We start from the raw sequence: 20,897 nt of genomic DNA on the forward strand, positions 1-20,897 counted from the left end.
GAGCACATTTTGGAAGTCTTAAAGGGATAGGGCCCCCAATACTAGGGAAACAGGGCAGCAAGAACAGTGAGCGGGCACTGGTGGCCTGGCGCCAGAGGACACCAGAAAAGCGAGTGACCATTCTTTTTTTTTTTTTTCCTGTTTTGTTTTGGCGAACGCTTTTTGGAAGTCTTAAAGGGATAAGGACCCCAATACTAGGGAAGCAGGGCAGCAAGACCGGTGAGCAGATGCCTGAGGCTGGCGCCGGAGAATAAAGAAAAACAAGCGGCCACCTTTTTTTTTTTTTTTTTAATTAAAAAAATTTCTTTTTTTAATTTAAAATTTTTTTTTTTTTTTTTTGTGGTCGTTGTTTTGTTTTGGCGGGTGCTTTCTGGAACTCTTAAAGGGGCAGGCCGGGACACTTAATCCAGAGGTAGGGAATCCGGGGATCTCTGGGCACTCTAACCCCTGGGCTGCAGGGAGCAGGGAGGCCCCTTACGGAGATAAATAGCCTCCAAGCCGCTCCCCCTCCAACGCCACTCCACCACTTTGGAGCAGAGGCCCAAACCAGGCCACGCCCACAGCAACAGCGGAGATAAACTCCATAGCAGCCCTGCAGGAAGCAGAAACCCTGTCTGCGCGCAGCTGCCCAGCACAAGCCACTAGAGGTCGCTGTTCTCCCAGGAAAGGAGAGCCACAAACCAACAAGAAGGGAAGTTCTTCCAGCGGTCACTCGTCACAGCTCTGCAAACTATTCCTATCACCATGAAAAGGCAAAGCTACAGGCAGACAAAGATCACAGAGACAACACCAGAGGAGGAGACAGACCTAACCAGTCTTCCTGACAAAGAATTCAAAACAAGAATCAATAACATGCTGACAGAGACGCAGAGAAATACACAAGAGAAATGGGATGAAGTCCAGAGGGAGATCACAGATGCCAGAAAGGAGACTGCAGAAATGAAACAAACTCTGGAAGGGTTTATAAGCAGAATGGATAGAATGCAAGAGGCCATTGATGGAATTGAAATCAGAGAACAGGAACACATAGAAGCTGACATAGAGAGAGACAAAAGGATCTCCAGGAATGAAACAATATTAAGAGAACTGTGTGACCAATCCAAAAGGAACAATATCCGTATTATAGGGGTTCCAGAAGAAGAAGAGAGAGGAAAAGAGATGGAAAGTATCTTAGAAGAAATAATTGCTGAAAACTTCCCCAAACTGGGGGAGGAAATAATCGAACAGACCACGGAAATACACAGAACCCCCAACAGAAAGGATCCAAGGAGGACAACACCAAGACACATAATAATTAAAATGGCAAAGATCAAGGACAAGGAAAGAGTTTTAAAGGCAGCTAGAGAGAAAAAGGTCATCTATAAAGGAAAACCCATCAGGCTAACATCAAACTTCTCAACAGAAACCCTACAGGCCAGAAGAGAATGGCATGATATATTTAATACAATGAAACAGAAGGGCCTTGAACCAAGGATACTGTATCCAGCACGACTATCATTCAAATATGACGGTGGGATTAAACAATTCCCAGACAAACAAAAGCTGAGGGAATTTGCTTTCCACAAACCACCTCTACAGAACATCTTACAGGGACTGCTCTAGATGGGAGCACTCCTAGAAAGAGCACAGCACAAAACACCCAACATATGAAGAATCGAGGAGGAGGAATAAGAAGGGAGAGAAGAAAAGAATCTCCAGACAGTGTATATAACAGCTCAATAAGCGAGCTAAGTTACGCAGTAAGATACTAAAGAGGCTAACCTTGAACCTTTGGTAACCACGAATTTAAAGCCTGCAACGGCAATAAGTACATATCTTTCAATAGTCACCCTAAATGTTAATGGGCTGAATGCACCAATCAAAAGACATACAGTAATAGAATGGATAAAAAAGCAAGACCCATCTATATGCTGCTTACAAGAAACTCACCTCAAACCCAAAGACATGTACAGACTAAAAGTCAAGGGATGGAAAAACATATTTCAAGCAAACAACAGCGAGAAGAAAGCAGGGGTTGCAGTACTAATATCAGACAAAATAGACTTCAAAACAAAGAAAGTAACAAGAGATAAAGAAGGACACTACATAATGATAAAGGGGTCAGTCCAACAAGAGGATATAACCATTCTAAATATATATGCACCCAATACAGGAGCACCAGCATATGTGAAACAAATACTAACAGAACTAAAGGGGGAAATAGACTGCAATGCATTCATTCTGGGAGACTTCAACACACCACTCACCCCAAAGGATAGATCCACCGGGCAGAAAATAAGTAAGGACACTGAAGCACTGAACAACACAGTAGAGCAGATGGACCTAATAGACATCTATAGAACTCTACATCCAAAAGCAACAGGATATACATTCTTCTCAAGTGCACATGGAACATTCTCCAGAATAGACCACATACTAGGACACAAAAAGAGCCTCAGAAAATTCCAAAAGATTGAAATCGTACCAACCAACTTTTCAGACCACAAAGGCATAAAACTAGAAATAAACTGTACAAAGAAAGCAAAGAGGCTCACAAACACATGGAGGGTTAACAACACACTCCTAAATAGTCAATGGATCAATGACGAAATCAAAATGGAGATCCAGCAATATATGGAAACAAATGACAACAACAACACTAAGCCCCAACTTCTGTGGGACAGAGCAAAAGCAGTCTTAAGAGGAAAGTATGTAGCAATCCAAGCATATTTAAAGAAGGAAGAACAATCCCAAATGAATGGTCTAATGTCACAATTATCGAAATTGGAAAAAGAAGAACAAATGAGGCCTAAGGTCAGCAGAAGGAGGGACATAATAAAGATCAGAGAAGAAATAAATAAAATTGAGAAGAATAAAACAATAGCAAAAATCAGTGAAACCAAGAGCTGGTTCTTCGAGAAAATAAACAAAATAGATAAGCCACTAGCCAGACTAATTAAGAAGAAAAGAGAGTCAACACAAATCAACAGTATCAGAAACTAGAAAGGAAAAATCACAACGGACCCCACAGAAATACAAAGAATTATTAGAGAATACTATGAAAACCTATATGCTAACAAGCTGGGAAACCTAGGAGAAATGGACAACTTCCTAGAAAAATACAACCTTCCACGATTGACCCAGAAAGAAACAGAAAATCTAAACAGACCAATTACCAGCAACGAAATTGAAGCGGTAATCAAAAAACTACCAAAGAACAAAACCCCCGACCAAAAGGATTTAACTCGGAATTTTATCAGACTTACAGGGAAGACATAATACCCATTCTCCTTAGAGTTTTCCAAAAAATAGAGGAGGAGGGGATACTCCCAAACTCATTCTATGAAGCTAACATCACCCTAATACCAAAACCAGGCAAAGACCCCACCAAAAAAGAAAACTACAGACCAATATCCCTGATGAACGTAGATGCAAAAATACTCAACAAAATATTAGCAAACCGAATTCAAAAATACATCAAAAGGATCATACACCATGACCAAGTGGGATTCATCCCAGGGATGCAAGGATGGTACAACATTCGAAAGTCCATCAACATCATCCACCACATCAACAAAAAGAAAGACAAAAACCACATGATCATCTCCATAGATGCTGAAAAAGCATTTGACAAAGTTCAACATCCATTCATGATAAAAACTCTCAGCAAAATGGGAATAGAGGGCAAGTACCTCAACATAATAAAGGCCATCTATGATAAACCCACAGCCAACATTATATTGAACAGCGAGAAGCTGAAAGCATTTCCGCTGAGATCGGGAACTAGACAGGGATGCCCACTCTCCCCACTGTTATTTAACATAGTACTGGAGGTCCTAGCCACGGCAATCAGACAAAACAAAGAAATACAAGGAATCCAGATTGGTAAAGAAGAAGTTAAACTGTCACTATTTGCAGATGACATGATACTGTACATAAAAAACCCTAAAGACTCCACCCCAAAACTACTAGAACTGATATCGGAATACAGCAAAGTTGCAGGATACAAAATCAACACACAGAAATCTGTGGCTTTCCTATACACTAACAATGAACCAACAGAAAGAGAAATCAGGAAAACAACTCCATTCACAATTGCATCAAAAAAAATAAAATACCTAGGAACAAACCTAACCAAAGAAGTGAAAGACTAATACTCTGAAAACTACAAGTCACTCTTAAGAGAAATTAAAGGGGACACTAACAGATGGAAACTCATCCCATGCTCGTGGCTAGGAAGAATTAATATCGTCAAAATGGCCATCCTGCCCAAAGCAATATACAGATTTGATGCAATCCCTATGAAACTACCAGCAACATTCTTCAATGAACTGGAACAAATAATTCAAAAATTCATATAGAAACACCAAAGACCCCGAATAGCCAAAGCAATCCTGAGAAAGAAGAATAAAGTAGGGGGGATCTCACTCCCCAACTTCAAGCTCTACTATGAAGCCACAGTAATCAAGACAATTTGGTACTGGCACAAGAGCAGAGCCACAGACCAATGGAACAGACTAGAGAATCCAGACATTAACCCAGACATATATGGTCAATTAATATTTGATAAAGGAGCCATGGACATACAATGGCGAAATGACAGTCTCTTCAACAGATGGTGCTGGCAAAACTGGACAGCTACATGTAGGAGAATGAAACTGGACCATTGTCTAACCCCATATCAAAAGTAAACTCAAAATGGATCAAAGACCTGAATGTAAGTCATGAAACCATTAAACTCTTGGAAGAAAACATAGGCAAAAACCTCTTAGACATAAACATGAGTGACCTCTTCTTGAACATATCTCCCCGGGCAAGGAAAACAACAGCAAAAATGAATAAGTGGGACTACACTAAGCTGAAAAGCTTCTGTACAGCAAAAGACACCATCAATAGAACAAAAAGGAACCCTACAGTATGGGAGAATATATTTGAAAATGACACATCCGATAAAGGCTTGACATCCAGAATATATAAAGAGCTCACACGCCTCAACAAACAAAAAACAAATAACCCAATTAAAAAATGGGCAGAGGAACTGAAGAGACAGTTCTCCAAAAAAGAAATACAGATGGCCAACAGACACATGAAAAGATGCTCCACATCGCTAATTATCAGAGAAATGCAAATTAAAACTACAATGAGGTATCACCTCACACCAGTAAGGATGGCTGCCATCCAAAAGACAAACAACAAATGTTGGCGAGGCTGTGGAGAAAGGAGAACCCTCCTACAGTGCTGGTGGGAATGTAAATTCGTTGAAGCATTGTGGAAAGCAATATGGAGGTTCCTCAAAAAGCTCAAAACAGAAATACCATTTGACCCAGGAATAGCGCTCCTAGGAATTTACCCTATGAATGCAGCAATCAAGTATGAGAAAGATCAGTGCACCCCTATGTTTATCGCAGCACTATTTACAATAGCCAAGAATTGGAAGGAACCTAAATGTCCATCGATAGATGAATGGATAAAGAAGATGTGGTACATATACACAATGGAATACTACTCAGCCATAAGAAAAGGGCAAATCCAACCATTTGCAGCAACATGGATGGAGCTGGAGGGTATTATGCTCAGTGAAACAAGCCAAGTGGAGAAAGAGAAATACCAAATGATTTCACTTATCTGTGGAATATAAGAACAAAGGAAAAACTGAAGGAACAAAACAGCAGCAGAATCACAGAACTCAAGAATGGACTAACAGGTACCAAAGGGAAAGGGACTGGGGAGGATGGGTGGGTAGGGAGGGATAAGGGGGGAAGAAGTAGGGGGCTTTTAAGATTAGCATGCATGGGGGGTAGGAGAAAAGGGAGGGCTGTACAACACAGAGAAGGCAAGTAGTAATTCTACAACATTTTGCTATGCTGATGGATAGTGACTGTAAAGGGGTTTATAGGGGGGACCTGGTATATGGGAGAGCCTAGTAAACATAATATTCGTCATGTAAGTGTAGATTAGTGATACCAAAAAAAAAAAAAAAAAAAAAAGGGCAGTTCCTGTGTGGTAACCTCCAATGAGTTCTACACAAGGGTATAAAGGGCATATAAAAGTATAGGCAAAGGGTCTGTTTGTGTTTATACAGAGGATCAAAGCCTAATTGGGCTACCCCAAAAATGAACTAAGATATGATATGAAAAAGAACCTCCAACATCAGCACTCTCTGGAAGACTCATGCCAGAAGATGATCATCAAAAAACCCCAACAAAGATCCACGCACTGCTACAGCTGTAGATGCACTCATCCCACCAGTTCCTGGACTTGCCATGGGAATGAGGTAGGAGATATCTAAGCTGGCCTGTGCATACAGTAAAACAACAAATTTGACTGGATCTATACTGTTGGAACTCAATCAAGAATTAAGAGAAGTGCAAATTGTAGTGCTCCAAAATCTTACAACTACAGACTATTTACTGTTAAAAGAACATAAGGGAAGTGAACATTCCCCAGGAATGGGTTGTTTTAATTTGTCTGATTTCTCTCAGACTGTTCAAGTTCAGTTGGACAATATCCACCATATCATAGATAAGTTTTCACAAATGCCTAAGGTCCCTAACTGGTTTTCTTGGTTTCACTGGAGATGGCTGGTAATTACAGGTATGCTTTGGTTATGTACCTGTATTCCTATTATGTTAATGTGTGCGTGCAATTTAATTAGTAGTTTAAAACCTATATATGCTGAAGTTACTCTACAAGAAGATATGTCAAAGAAATAATCAATCTTCCCATGTTTTCTTCCGTCTGCTACTTCTATAGCTTTTCTTCTTCCTTCCTAATTACAACCCTTAAATAGAATTCGTGCCTCATATCAAATTTACCGAGTATCATAACTCCTCCAAGTGGTAAAGATACCTCAAGACAAATGCTGGGCATAGAAGCCACAGGGCATAAATATGCAAAGAAGTAAAAAGCCAACCTTTTCAAACAATAAGGCTTCTCTTTCACTTATCAACTTAACATTTCCCTGTATGGCCCCGGAAGATGACTGGTTAGCCAGAGACGGGTAAGATTCCTCAAGGGAGGAACAACCTAAGACAGGCACAGTTGCAGGGGGGCCATCAGGTGAGAAAAAGGGGGATCAACAGAGGTGAGGCTTAGAACCTCACTCCCCCTGTTCTGAGAGAAATCTTCTGCATACGTGGATGTTTTATTGCCCTTGTCTAGCTTGGATTAACACATAGTCTACAGGCACACACCTGATCATCTACATTTGCTCTCTTACAACACTAAACTATGTTTTCTACCTTTATCTTGTATCTACCTACCACTTCAGCATTTTATTAAAAATAATAATAATAGAGAAATGTGGTATCCACATATAAATCAAGTATAAAAATCAAATGAGTATTCATATTTGAACTGTTTATAGTTCATAATGCATGAGCAAAACCGAAAGCTTCTGTGATGACTGCCCTTGTAATGTTCACCATGTAACTTATTCACTATGTAAGAATTTGTTCTCCATGTAAGAACTTGTTTGTTATGCCTCAGAAGATTGGAGACTGACGAAAATTAGGCTTGGGGTGGATTAAAGATTGCGCATTGAGCATTGACTCCCCTATACAGAATTTTATTGTTGTTAACAACCATTTGATCAATAAATATGAGAGATGCCCTCACAGAAAAAAATAAATAAATAAATAAAAGACACTTCTCAGTGTGTAGATATACTCCTCTGAACCGTAAGGAAAGGCTCAAACCTCCACAGCCACCTCCTCCCCCCTTTCTTCTGAGCAGCCAGCACAGTGCTCCGCACGGCTACAAACTCAGAAATATTTAAATTTACCCTCAAGGACTTTTAGGCACTTCGTCTGCCACTGCCTCTACATCCGGCACTCTTATACTAACTATAAGTCTGTCCCCAGTGAAGTTTATTTATGATCAGAACTAGGGATTTACACTGAGCCTGTGAGTTAGGAACATCTGTGAAGACCCTACAGATCTCACCTCGATGTCATTGTCTTTCAGGGGCTGCACCAGCATTTTTTTGTGGGAGGACCACAGGTCAGCATCCTTGTGAGCTCTGCTAACTGGAGTCGCCATCACTCTGTTCAAAGTTGCCTAAAAATGGAAAAACTTCCAACATTAGGTTTAGCTCACTGCAGCCTCTTAGTTCCCCCAAGTTGCTGAAGTACTGATACATTTTTAGTCTTTCCCTCAGAACTGCTTGGTAAAGACATTCTATCAAAAAAAACCCAGCATGTGCAAGTTCCGGGTCCTTTCTGAACTGTGGGTGTCGGCTTGCTGTCCTATCAGCAGTGAGGATACCCCTCCTCTCCTCCCCACTGGCCTGACCAGTCTAGAGAGCGCCCTGCACAGCCTCTTCTCAGTGAAACTTTTCCTGGCTATAGCTTATCTCCCCAAGGCAGCTAGCTTCCCTGAAGGCAAGAACTGAGTGTTACTTTTTTTTTTTTAACTCCCATAGAACCCAGCATGGCCATACAGATTTGCCAAATGCCTGAATAAAATGAACTGCTGACTAAGTATTACTCTTTCTATTAGTCAAGTCATGAAAATGAGGCTCAGAAAAGTATCTGAGCCCAGGCTGCACAGCAGGTTGGCCATGAAGCATGGATTCAAGACCTCCAGATGCAGGCTCTAAGTACCCACCCCAAGTTCCCATGGGAGCTCCAGGTCAAAGCGCACACCCGACTATAAGACTTACAGGCCAGATGTGCACATCTATAATCTTCATAAAAAAAAAAATTGCATCCCTTAAAATACAGCTGGACTGGAAAATGCATGTTTCTTCATGCACATTTCTACAAAGACTGATAACTTGTGATCAGTGGCATTTCTGCTCATGTGAAAGTTTATAAATACTTAGAGGAACTAACCTCCTTTAATCAATCCTTTGGTGGCCTTTCAGTACTTTCCCATTAATTTAAGTCTTCATTTCAAATTCATTCATTTGCTAACTACTTACTGAGGCCCTTCCCCATGCAAGCCATGGTGCTGGTTCTGGGGATGCTGTGAACCAGCTGGGCCTGCCTCCGTGTGACTTCCCTCGTGGGGAAGACAAGTCGCAAGCAAATGAGTGCGGTAAACACACACAGATGAAAGGAGGGAAGTGCCTGGAGGACAAGAGCTGGTGCTGGGCTGCGCAGGGCTGGGGTGGGCCCATCTGATCAGAGGACAGCCAACTCCAGAAAGAGCCCAGGCGAGGAGAGCCCATTTCCTGAGAGCACTGTGGGATGGTTGGTCCCTGCTCCCCAGACCCTCGTGACTTCCCAGGTAACAGGAGTATCTTTCTAATGCGGTGGCTCTGGGTGGCCCCAGGATGGGGGCTGGTCACCAGAAAGACCAAGCAGTGATCAGAAGCTTGGAATTTTCAGCCCCACCCTCCATCCTCAAGAGAAGGGAAGTGGGGCTGGAAATGGAATGAACCATCAATCATGCCTACATGATGAAGCCTCCATAAAAATTCCAAAAGTGTGGGGTTCGGGGAGCTTCCAGGTAGGAGGGCACATCTGCATACCAGGAGAGTGCTGCACCCCACCTCCGTGGGCACAGGGGAGCCTGCGCTCAGAACCCTCTCAGACCTCACCCTATGTACCTCTCCATCTGGCTGTTCCACTGTGTCCTTTAAGCTACAGTCTTTATTATATAATAAACTGGTCAAGGTAAGTAAATGTTTCCCTGATTTCTATGTGCTGTTCTAGCCAATGATCAAATCCAAAGAGGGGCTTTGTAGCCAGGTTCCTCCAATCTGTAGCCAGGTTGGACAGAAAAATCGTGGGTAACCCAAGGACTTACTACTTGCTATTGGCATCTGAAATAGGGGGCAGTCTTGTGGGACTAAGTTCTTAACCAGTGGGGCCTGTGCTAACTCCAGTGAGTGTCAGAATGAACTGGATTGCAGGACACCCATCTGGTATCACAGGCTTGCTCACGTGTGGAAAATCCACACATCTGGAGTCAGACGTGTCATGAGTGTGGCAGTAGTGTGACAGTAAAGGAGACTCACAGCAGGAAGAGCGTGGTTTTCCCCAGGCAAGTACACACACGGTATAATTTGCTAGACAAATGCTCCCGTTAAATAAAATAGCTTAATAGTCCCATATCACAGTGATCCTCTTAATCTCTGGTAGAGCTAGTAAGAAGAAACTACCAATAATCTTTAACTAGGAAGTTCCTAATCAGGGCTTTCAAAGCAGGCATTATTTTAACACAAGCACAACATGATTAGAAATACAACCATGGCGGCAAAACTCAAAGCAACAGGAAACACTTGGACTTCAATGCAAGAACTCTTCTGCAGCAACACAGCACCACCTTGCAGAGGACAGGCAGGCAGCCTTGCACGGGGCTGGCCATGTCCCCATGCCCATCAGAGATGGAAAGAAGCAAGTGTAAATGGTGTGACACTATGTCCAAGGCTTCTCTGTGCTGATTTCTACCCTCAAGAATGGCCAGTGCAACTCTAGACCCCTGCATGTGCCCTCGGCAAGTGGTAAACCCACAAAAACACAAGAGGCAAGATAGGCCCTCCACTCCTAGAATCCTTATGAGAAACGCTTTTTAAATACTGACTACTCAAGGTTAAAAGAAAAGGACTCAGTGGTAGCCAGCAACACAGAGAAGGTACTTCTCAACCACCAGATAACTAAAGTCCATTTGGAACCACCCTCCTTCCAGGAGGGTCAGCCTATGATCCTTCTGCCACAGGCATTCAGATCCACTCTGCTCAGGAAGAAGGAAAGAGTCTCTGCCTTCAGCTGAGCTCCCACTCATTTCACATCAGCTCAACAACCTGCTGCCCTTTGCCCTCAAGGCAAATCTTTTCCTGCTCTGAGATTCTAATTCTGAGTTCCAGTTACTTCTTAACCCAGGTGAGAGCTGTGTGTGTGGTGGTCCCCTACTTCTTGGGCCAGCAATGTCAACCAGCTCACTGCCCCCCTCAAGAAGCTTTCTGCCCTGTATCCCATGACCACCCAGGATCATCCCCCAAATAGAGAACTGAATCCATACCCTTATTAAATCCATAGCCTCCAAATTAAGCTTTTTTTTCACCATGAAGAAGTTTGAGTTCTTTATTCAAAGAGTTTAAGATTCTGTCTTGTTTCAATTAAATCAATTATATCTATTAAGTCAATTAAATCTATTATATCCTGAGGAGTTCTGAATTACAGTAAGAAAGACAAAGGTCCTTAATATCACAATTAAATTATGTGTTAACTCACTGGGCTTAGGGATTCCCAGGCAGCTGGTAAAACAAGTAAGGAGGAGAAAGATACTGAGATGATGCACTTTTTAAGATGCAGAGGGAAATACATCATCAAATGTATTTAGGGAAGTATTGTACTTGTACTGTATTTAGGGAAGACATCCTTAACATCTTTCCTTGAGGTCTGGAGGTTGGCTGAAAAACAATACACCTTGAACTTCTCTCACTTTTTAAAAACTGATAAAATATATATAACATAAACGTTACCATTTTAACCAATTCAGTGGCATTAAATACATCCACACTGTTGTGCAACCTTCACCACCATCCCCCTCCAGAACTTTTTCATCTTCTCAAATGGAAACCCCATCCCCATTAAACAGCTCTCCATTCCCTTCTCTCTCAACCCATTGTACTTTCTATCTCTGTAAATTTGACTATTTCAGGCACCTCACATAAATGGAATCACACAGTATTTGTTCTTTTGTGACTGGCTTAATTCATTTAGCATAGTGTCTTCAAAGTAGCATTTGTCAGAATTTTCATCCTTTTAAAGTCTGGATACTATTCTATTGCACATGTGTATCATATTTTGGTTATCATTCATCCATTGCTGACACTTGGGCTGCTTCCACCTTTGGGCTATTGTGAGTAATACAGCTATGAATGTCAAGTCCCCACTTTCAATTCTTTTGGTATAGACCCAGAAGTGGAATTGCTGGATCATACTATAGTAATTCTATGTTTAATTCAAAATAAGCTTTTGATAATTAAGAGGTCTACTCCACTACTATTGGCCGACAAGGAATTCATTCATTCCTTCAACGAATATTGAGCAAGTTCTATGTCCCAGGCACTGAGCTAGGAACTAAGAATACAGGGGTCAACAAGGCGTAGGCCCTGCTCTCATGAGAAGCACTCTAAACAAGTAAACAAGAAACACACATGATAATTTCAGAGGTGATGATTACTATACGAGCAATAAATGTATGGGGAGATTATTTAGACTGGCCCTTGAAAGCTGCCTGAGCTGCGATCTGAGCAATGGAAGGGAGCAAAGCTCATGAGATCTGAGGTGCGGGCAAACACCTGGGCAAAGGCCCTGAAATGGGAAGAAGTTTGACTTGTCAGAAATCAGGGCCATAGAGCTGAAGCCTGGGAAACAAAGCAGAGGCACAGGAGATGAGATTTGAAAGCCCATGGGTGAGAGCAGCAATGGGAGAACAGATTTGACCTCGACTGTACATATTTTACAAATTCCAAACTGTGTTCCAGAAACTTCAGTCTTAGGCTATTTCTCAATCCATCCGTGAAATGCAAAGCTAACTAGAGAAGACCAAGGTTCCTTATATACAAGAGCAGGTGGTGGGCAACTTCTGAGCTGGGCCCTCAGATTCTCCCACTTGCCAAAAGTGAGGCCCACACTTGAGGAAGCCACGCTGAAGCTCACGAGAGGCGGCCCACTGGGTTCAAAGTGCGCTCTCTGCTTCCTGATGTATAGCCCAGTTAATTCTCACCTCTGTGTCTCAGTCCCCTCATACGTAGTGCACAGAGACAGTTCTGAAGCAGGTCGGGAGAGTTAAGTGAGGTACCAAACACAGAGCACTCAGAACAGTGCCAGGCATAGAGCAAGTACTCGAAAATTATCGGCTACTACCATTATTCAAGAAACCTGGGGGACCTTGGGGCCACCTTTATATCATTCGGTAACCCCTGCTGAGCACCCCAGGGAACACAGCTCACTTCAGTCCTCACTATCATTACAGGGTTGGATATATCTGTTGGGGAACTGTCACTCGTGTGACATGATCCTCATCTCAACCCCAGAGAAACAGACCTAGTAAGCAAACTCACTTGCCAAGGTTACCAGCCTCCCCATGCCCCCAGATCTCCCCTGGGCCTCTCACACAAGTGGAACGAGCCAGGAACCTCCCAAGGGACCTGCCCTGCTGAATGACATCTGTCTGTCTCACACACAGATTTTGCGTTCCCTACTGTGCTGAGGAGGAAACGGGGGCTCAGAGGGCTAAGTGCTCTAAGGCCCTATAATATGAAGAGGCAGAATCTGAACTCTAGTTTACCTTTAGTTTCAAAGCTCTTTCCCATGACACTGCACTAAATAAAGGCACAATTACCTCCGCTGCATAAAAAATTAAAAATATGATTCTATAAGAACCTGAACTGGTGTTTCCGGTCCAGCAACTGCCTGACTGAGACACGTTTGTGCTGGCCTCAGCTGACCAAGGTCACTTGACTTCCAGGACCTCGGAGCACTGGGCACCGCGCCAGAACCGTACAATGCAGCATTTGCCTCCTAGAACGGGTGGGAGACTGCAGACAACAGGTGCAGCTCTGCCCCTGAGGGAGGTGGTCGCACACGCCCCAAAGCAGAGCAACCATATACGAAGTTGTTGAGAGCCCGGTCTTCGGATACGTGAGTTCGACTCCGCGCTCTACCATTTTGCACCTGCAGAGTCCCGGCTAAGTGGGTCTTCTCTCCCAGTCTCACCTTCCTCATTTCTAAAAAGGGGTACAGGGCAGCACTCACCTTGCAGCCCTGTTGTGAGAAGACTGTAGCGAGGTGAAGGGCTGCGCTCATCGGGTACAGCGCTCATCGGGGAGCGGACACTTGTATCAACAATAAGCCTTCACATCTGTGTCAAAGGCCGAGCCCACCACCCGTGCCGCACGGGTCTGCGACCCCTCAGCCCAGGACTAATAAAGCGCTCCTTGCCTTATCCTCAGACCCGGAGGGACGCGCGCCGGGAAGTCGCTGACACCGAGGCGACCTGCGAGCGCCGGCCCTGGCACCTGAAGCTGCCACCTACCGGAACGCGGTCCCGTGCACCAGCCCAGCGACACCGAGGCCCCACGCTGCTGCCGGTGCGACCAGAGTTCGAGACCCGCACACGCGCGCGCCCGGCCGCGCTTCCGCCACGTGACCCGCTGGGCGAGCCCAGAGCGCACAAGTTGGCCCGCGGCTGCCCCGCTCCCCTCGGCACCCCGCGCGCGCCTCGGAGCCTTGCCCCACCCCCGGAGGCGCCCAATGAGTGTGCAGCCAGGCAGGGTCCCTGCCCCCTAGGGCGCAGGCGCTATTGGCTGCAGGGGTCGGTGGGCGGGGCCCCAGACTCCGCCCCGTTGCCCTCCGCCCGCGGGCTAAGGCCGCGTGGTGTAGCCGCTCACCTAGGCTGGGGACTGTAGAGCTGGCCGGCCCTGGGGGCAGGTCAGAGGGGCGGGCATTTCTGGGGTGACAGCGGGAGGGCCTGGCCCAGTTAACTTGGGTACAGTGTACCACAGTAGGTGGGTAGTAATGGAATCCTAGACAAGACACTTAATTTTTTGTTTGTTTCTCATCTTTGTCTTGGAGATAGTGAAAGTCCGGAGAGAGGAAATCCTGGGGCAAAATACCTCTAAAAACCGAAATCAGTCGAAAGGAGAAATACAGTTTAAAATCTGTTTATTGCTTACAGTCCAGGGCCTTTTTTCTTCAGCAGAAGCAAACCGGCCCTCCCCTCACGTCTCAGGTACAGATAAGCCCTCCTTGCCCAGGAAATGACCCGCTGATATGGAGATGAACCTCTTTCCATCCTTGAGGAATGATGCAATTGCACTAAAGCCATACTTTTTTCCATCTCTGAATGCCTATTGATATGCAGATGTACTAAAGCCAGGCAAGATATTCTGAAAATGTTAGTTTTACCCACAGATAGTTATATCTGCCTGGCAGGGCTGTAAGAAGTTTTAGAAAGCTAGACGTGAGCAGCCAGGAAGATAAGGTTTACAGAAAGAACTGCCCAAACCATATAATTATAATCTCATTAAAATAAAATTTACATTGCCAGTTGACTGCCTCAGCTTTTCTGTGTACATTCTGGGAAAGTACTTGCTGCACCAACAGGGGTGGCTATATAAATGGACCTGTCAGTCAAATGACCTCACCTTGTTAATCAAAGGAGTGCCTCCGAGCCCCAGTGTAATAAAAAGGTCTCCAGCCTAAAGGATCAGGACCTTTGTCTACCTTGATTCAGGTCCACTCCTCCCTTGGAGTGGATTCAAACAAAACCTTCACTCTGCTTTGCTAAGGTGTCTCTGCCTTTCAATTCTTTGTTTCGGTGGGACAAGATCCAAGGAGAACAAACACGACCTGCAACAGAAGGATTAAGACATATGTAAAACACACCATTGTGCCTGACACATAATAAGGGCTCAATAAATAGTAGCCATTGTTAAGAATAATAAAAACTAAGGTGCTTCACACTTTAGCGGAAAGAGCTGACAAAGATTCCTTCATCGACTGAACTCAACTTATGCTTACCTGAACCCTTTTTCAACTAAGCCTGACTTTTATACTTGGTCTTTGTCTCTGCATTATCCAATTTTACAAGAATCCTGTCAGAAATTTAACCAGAATCCCCAACCCGCCATATCTGATTGGATTCCTCCTCCTCTACCATCCTTGGGGCTGTCTGATCACCCTGGCCTGGACAGTTTAGCCACAATCCCCCACCCCTGATGTTTCCTCTTAGTAATTTTCCATCCACTGACCTGCACCCTTCTCCTTAGCGATAAATGCCCATTTGTCCATGCTGTTTTCAGAGTTGAGGCCAATCTCCCTTCCCCACTGAAAGACTGCATGGTGGTGGTCCCTATACCTATTGAAATAGTCCTGCCACCAACCCATCTCCAACTCTTGCATAAAGTCTTCCTTACTGCACCATTGAATAATTTTTTCTTTAGCAGGGTAGCTCCAGGGGGGATGGGTGTTCCTTGCACAGGGCGAGTCCTCTATGAGTCCAGTGAAACCGAAATAAGTCAAAGGAAAAGGTGGATTGGGAGAAACTGTTCTTATTGCTCACAGCTTGCTTGAGCTTGCTGGCCAGGCACTTCAAGGTCTGTCTCCTGACCCTGACTGTGCTCTGCCACCACGGGTGCACTCTCTATTTCCCGCTGCCCCTTCTGGGAGGAATTCCATTGGCAGGTCCTGGGTAATTGGCACACACCAGACCAATTATGTATCAGGAATGGAAGGGAGGAGAGAATGGCCGTTTTCTCTCCACCCCTTGCCCCAGATCCATGGGAGGATCTGCAGTGGCAAACACATATTTATATGTAAATGAACCAAGGCTAGGCAGGAGACTCTGGAAATTCTGTCATTTACCCCACAAAAAGCTCCTAATTTTCAGTCCTCTGCATATCTACACTTTATCTCTTACAATATCAAGCAATTTCCAAAATGTAACAAACATGGCTAATGTGACAATTAATAAATAGACTCAAAACTGATTCAGAAAAGCCCAGGGAAAGACAGTGAGAGAGAAGGGATCCTTAAGACGTCAGAGCGGAAGCACTGTTATTTCCAGAAGTCATACCCTACAATACCTATACTCACAATTATTTTGTCAAATAGCTCTTTTGCCTAGTGACTCCCTTCCTTATCCTACCCTATCCTTATGCTTCCCTGCATCCCTCAGCACCTGTGGGTTTTTGTAATTTAGAGCATCAAACAAGGGGTAGATTGGAAGGATGAACACAAATTAAAAATAAGAGGCTTAATTCTTTCAGTTTAAGAGATTTCCCTTCCCAACTTTCCTTGAGCATTTACTCTGGAAAACTTGTAAGTACTCTTGCCTCTCTTTAAAAAGTATGTAAATCCTTTTGAAGGCTCAATACATCTTTTGTAATGTAATGCTCAGAAATGTCTTTGTCAAGGACCTGGGAACCATATCCTTGAAATGTAAACTTCAAGGGAGCTAGCTCCAAGTTTCTAGAGAGGGTAGGAGCCACTTTCTTTCCTTCTTTTTTAATTTTTTAAAAATTGAAGTATCATTGATATACAATCTTTATAATTATTATTATTAAGGTGTCATTGACATACGATCTTACGAAGGTTTCACATGAGCAACATTGTGGTTACAACATATCACACATATTATCAAGTCCCACCCATACCCTATTGAAGTCACTGTCCATCAGTGTAGTAAGAAGCTGTAGAGTCACTACTTGTCTTCTCTGTGCAATACTGCCTTCTCCGTGACACCCTTACATTATGTGTGTTAATCATAGATCCCCTTAATCCCCTTCTCCCTCCCTTCAAACCCACCCTCCCTAACCCATTCCCTTTGGTGACCACTAGCCTTTTCTTAGAGTCTGTGAGTCTGCTGCTGTTTGTTCCTTCAGTTTTGCTTTGTCGTTATACATCACAAATGAGGGAAATCATTTGGTCCTTGTCTTTCTCCGCCTGGCTTATTTCACTGAGCATAATACCCTCCAGTTCAATCCATTTGTTGCAAATGGTAGGACTTCTTTTCTTCTTATGGCCAAATAATATTCCATTGTGTATATGTACCACTTGTTCTTTATCCATTCATCTACTGATGGACACTTAGGTTCCTTGATATGGTAAATACAGCTGCGATAAACATAGGGGTGCATATGTCTTTTTGAATCTGAGAAGATGTTCTCTTTGGGTAAATTCCTAGGAGTGGAATTACCGGGTCAAATGGTATTTAAATTTTTAGTTTTTTGAGGAACCTCCATATTGCTTTCCACAATGGATGAACTAGTTTACATTCCCACCAGCAGTGTAGGAGGGTTCCCCTTTCCCCGCATCCTCACCAGCATTTGTTATTCTTAGTCTTTCTGATGCTGGCCATCCTAATTTGTGTGAGGTGATATCTCATTGTGGTTTTAATTTGCATTTCCCTGATGATTAGTGATGTGGAGCCTTCTCATGGGATTGTTGGCCATCTGACTTTCTTCTTTGGAGAATTATCTCTTCATATCCTCCACCCATTTTTTAATCGGGTTATTTGCTTTTTGGGTGTTGAGGCATGTAAGTTCTTTATATATTTTGTATGTTAACCCCTTGTCAGATATGGCATTTACAAATATATTCTCCCATAATGTAGGATGCCCTCTTGTTCTGCTGATGGTGTCCTTTGCCATACAGAAGCTTTTTAGTTTGATGTAGTCCTATGTGTTCATTTTTGGTTTTGTTTCCGTTGCTTGAGGAGATGCATTCAGGAAGAAGTTGCTCATGTTTATATTCAGGAGATTTTTGCCTATATTGTCTTCTAAGAGTTTTATGGTTTCATGACTTACATTCAGGTCATTGATCCATTTTGAGTATACTTTTGTGTGTGGGGTTAAACAATAATCCAGTTTCATTCTCTTGCATGTAGATGTCCAGTTATGCCAACACCAGTTGTTGAAGAGACTGTCATTTCCCCATTGTATGTCCACAGCTCCTTTACTGTATATGAATTGACCATATATGGTTGGGTTTATATCTGGGCTCTCTAGTCTGTTCCATTGGTTTATGGGTCTGTTCTTGTGCCAGTACCAAATTGTCTTGATTACTGTTGCTTTGTAGTAGAGCTTGAAGTTGGGGAGCATAATCCCCCCAGCTTTATTCTTCCTTCTCAGGATTACTTTGGCTATTCGGGTCTTTTGTGGTTCCATATGAATTTTAGAACTATTTGCTCTAGCTTGTTGAAGAATGCTGTTGGTATTTTGATAGGGATTGCATTGAATCTGTAGATTGCTATAGGCAGGATGGCCATTTTGACAATATTAATTCTTCCTATCCATGAGTACGGAATGTGTTTCCATTTATTGGTATCTTCTTTAATTTTTGAGTGTCTTGTAGTTTTCAAAGTATTAGGTGTTTCACTTCCTTGGTTAGGTTTATTCCTAGGTATTTTATTCTTTTTGATGCAACTGTGAATGGAATTGTTTTCCTGATTTTCCTTTCTGCTAGTTCATCATTTGTGTATGGGAATGCAAAATATTTCTGTGTATTAATTTTGTATCCTGCAACTTTGCTGAATTCAGATGTTAGATCTAGTAGTTTTGGAGTGGATTCTTTAGGGTTTTTTATGTACAATATCATGTCATCTGTGAATAGTGACAGTTTGGCTTCTTCCTTACCAATCTGGATGCCTTGTATTTCTTTGTGTTGTCTGATTGCTGTGGCCAGGACCTCCAGAACTATGTTTAATAACAGCAGGGAGAGTAGGAATCCTTGTCTTGTTCCCCATCTTAGAGAAAAAGCTTTCAGCTTCTCGCTGTTAAGTATGATGTTGGCTGTGGGTTTGTCATATATGGCTTTTATTATGTTGAGGCACTTGCCCTCTATACCCATTTTGTTGAGAGTTTTTATCATGATTCAGTGTTGAAATTTGTCAAATGCTTTTTCAGCATCTACAGAAATGATTGTATGGTTTTTGACCTTCTTTTTGTTGATGTGGTGGATGATGTTGATGGATTTTCGAATGTTGTACCATCCTTGCATTCCTGGAATAATCCTACTTGATCATTACAGATGATTATTTTACATATTTTTGAATTCGCTTTGCTAATATTTTGTTGAGTATTTGTGTATCTATGTTCATCAGGGATATTGGTCCGTAATTTTATTTTTTTGTCCTGTCTTTGCCTGGTGTTGGTATTAAAGTGATGCTGTCTTCATAGAATGAGTATGGAAATATTCTGTCATCTTCTACTTTTTGGAAAACTTTAAATAGGATGAGTATTAGGTCTTCACTAAATGTTTGATGAAATGCAGCAGTGAAGCCATGTGCTCCAGGGTTTTTTCTTAGGTAGTTTTTTGATTAGCAATTCAATTTCGTTGCTTGTAATTGGACTGCTCAGATTTTCTGTTTCTTCCTGGGTCATACTTGGAGGGTTGTATTTTTCTAGAAAGTTTTCCTAGTCTTCTAGGTTATCCAGTTTGTTAGCATATACTTTTTCATAATGTTCTCTCATAATTCTTTTTATTTCTGTTGTGTCCGTAGTGATTTTTCCTTTCTCATTTCTGATTCTGTTTATGTATGTAGACTCTCTTTTTTTCTTGATAACTCTGGCTAGAGGGTTACCTATTTTGTTTATTATCTCAAAGAACCAGCTCTTGGTTTCATTGGTTTTTTCTATTGTTTTCTTCTTCTCAATTTTGTTTATTTCTTCACTGATCTTTATTATGTCCCTCCTTCTGCTGACCTTAGGCCTCATCTGTTCTTCTTTTTCCAATTTTGATAATTGTGACATTAGACCATTCATTTGGGATTGCTCTTCCTTTTTTATTTTTGTATTTCTGTGGGGTCTGTCATGATTTTTCCTTTCTCATTTCTGATTCTGTTGATGTGTGTCGATTCTCTTTTTCTCTTAGTAAGTCTGGCTAGAGGCTTATCTATTTTGTTTATTTTCTCAAAGAACCAGCTCTTGGTTTCATTGATTTTTTCTATTGTTTTATTCTTCTCAATTTTATTTATTTCTTCTCTGATCTTTATTATGTCCCTCCTTCTGCTGACTTTAGGCCTCATTTGTTCTTCTTTTTCCAATTTTGATAATTGTGACATTAGGCTATTCATTTGGGTTTGTTCTTCCTTCTTTAAATATGCCTGGATTGCTATATACTTTCCTCTTAAGACTGCTTTTGCTGTGTCCCACAGAAGTTGGGGCTTTGTGTTGTTGTTGTCATTTATTTCCATATATTGCTGGATCTCCATTTTAATTTGGTCATTGATCCATTGACTATTTAGAAGCGTGTTGTTAAGCCTCCATGTGTTTGTGAGCCTTTTTGCTTTCTTTGTACAATTTATTTCTAGTTTTATACCTTTGTGGTCTGAAAAGTTGGTTGGTAGAATTCCAATCTTTTTGAATTTACTGAGGCTCTTTTTGTGGCCTAGTATGTGGTCTTTTCTGGAGAATGTTCCATGTGCACTTGAGAGGAATGTGTATCCTGTTGCTTTTGGGT

General features: G+C 42.5%; 1 protein-coding gene across 7 annotated transcripts in view; it reads right to left on the reverse strand.

The window, feature by feature from the left end:
* The window catches only part of SHMT1 (serine hydroxymethyltransferase 1), a 34,750-nt gene extending 20,428 nt beyond the window's left edge, over positions 1 to 14,322 (reverse strand). For 6 of the 7 annotated variants that reach the window (XM_057500789.1, XM_057500788.1, XM_036894006.2 and 3 more), the window contains exons 1-2: positions 13,692 to 13,962; positions 7,924 to 8,037 (exon numbers count right to left, since the gene is read on the reverse strand). In XM_057500789.1, coding sequence (XP_057356772.1) covers positions 7,924 to 8,037; positions 13,692 to 13,742 — 165 coding nt within the window. In that variant the 5' untranslated portion in view covers positions 13,743 to 13,962. The other variant, XM_036894007.2, reaches the window with a different exon arrangement.
* Between the last annotated feature and the right edge of the window lie 6,575 nt (positions 14,323 to 20,897).

Source organism: Manis pentadactyla, chromosome 4, assembly GCF_030020395.1.
Source record: "Manis pentadactyla isolate mManPen7 chromosome 4, mManPen7.hap1, whole genome shotgun sequence".
NCBI classification, from domain to species: Eukaryota; Metazoa; Chordata; class Mammalia; order Pholidota; family Manidae; genus Manis; species Manis pentadactyla.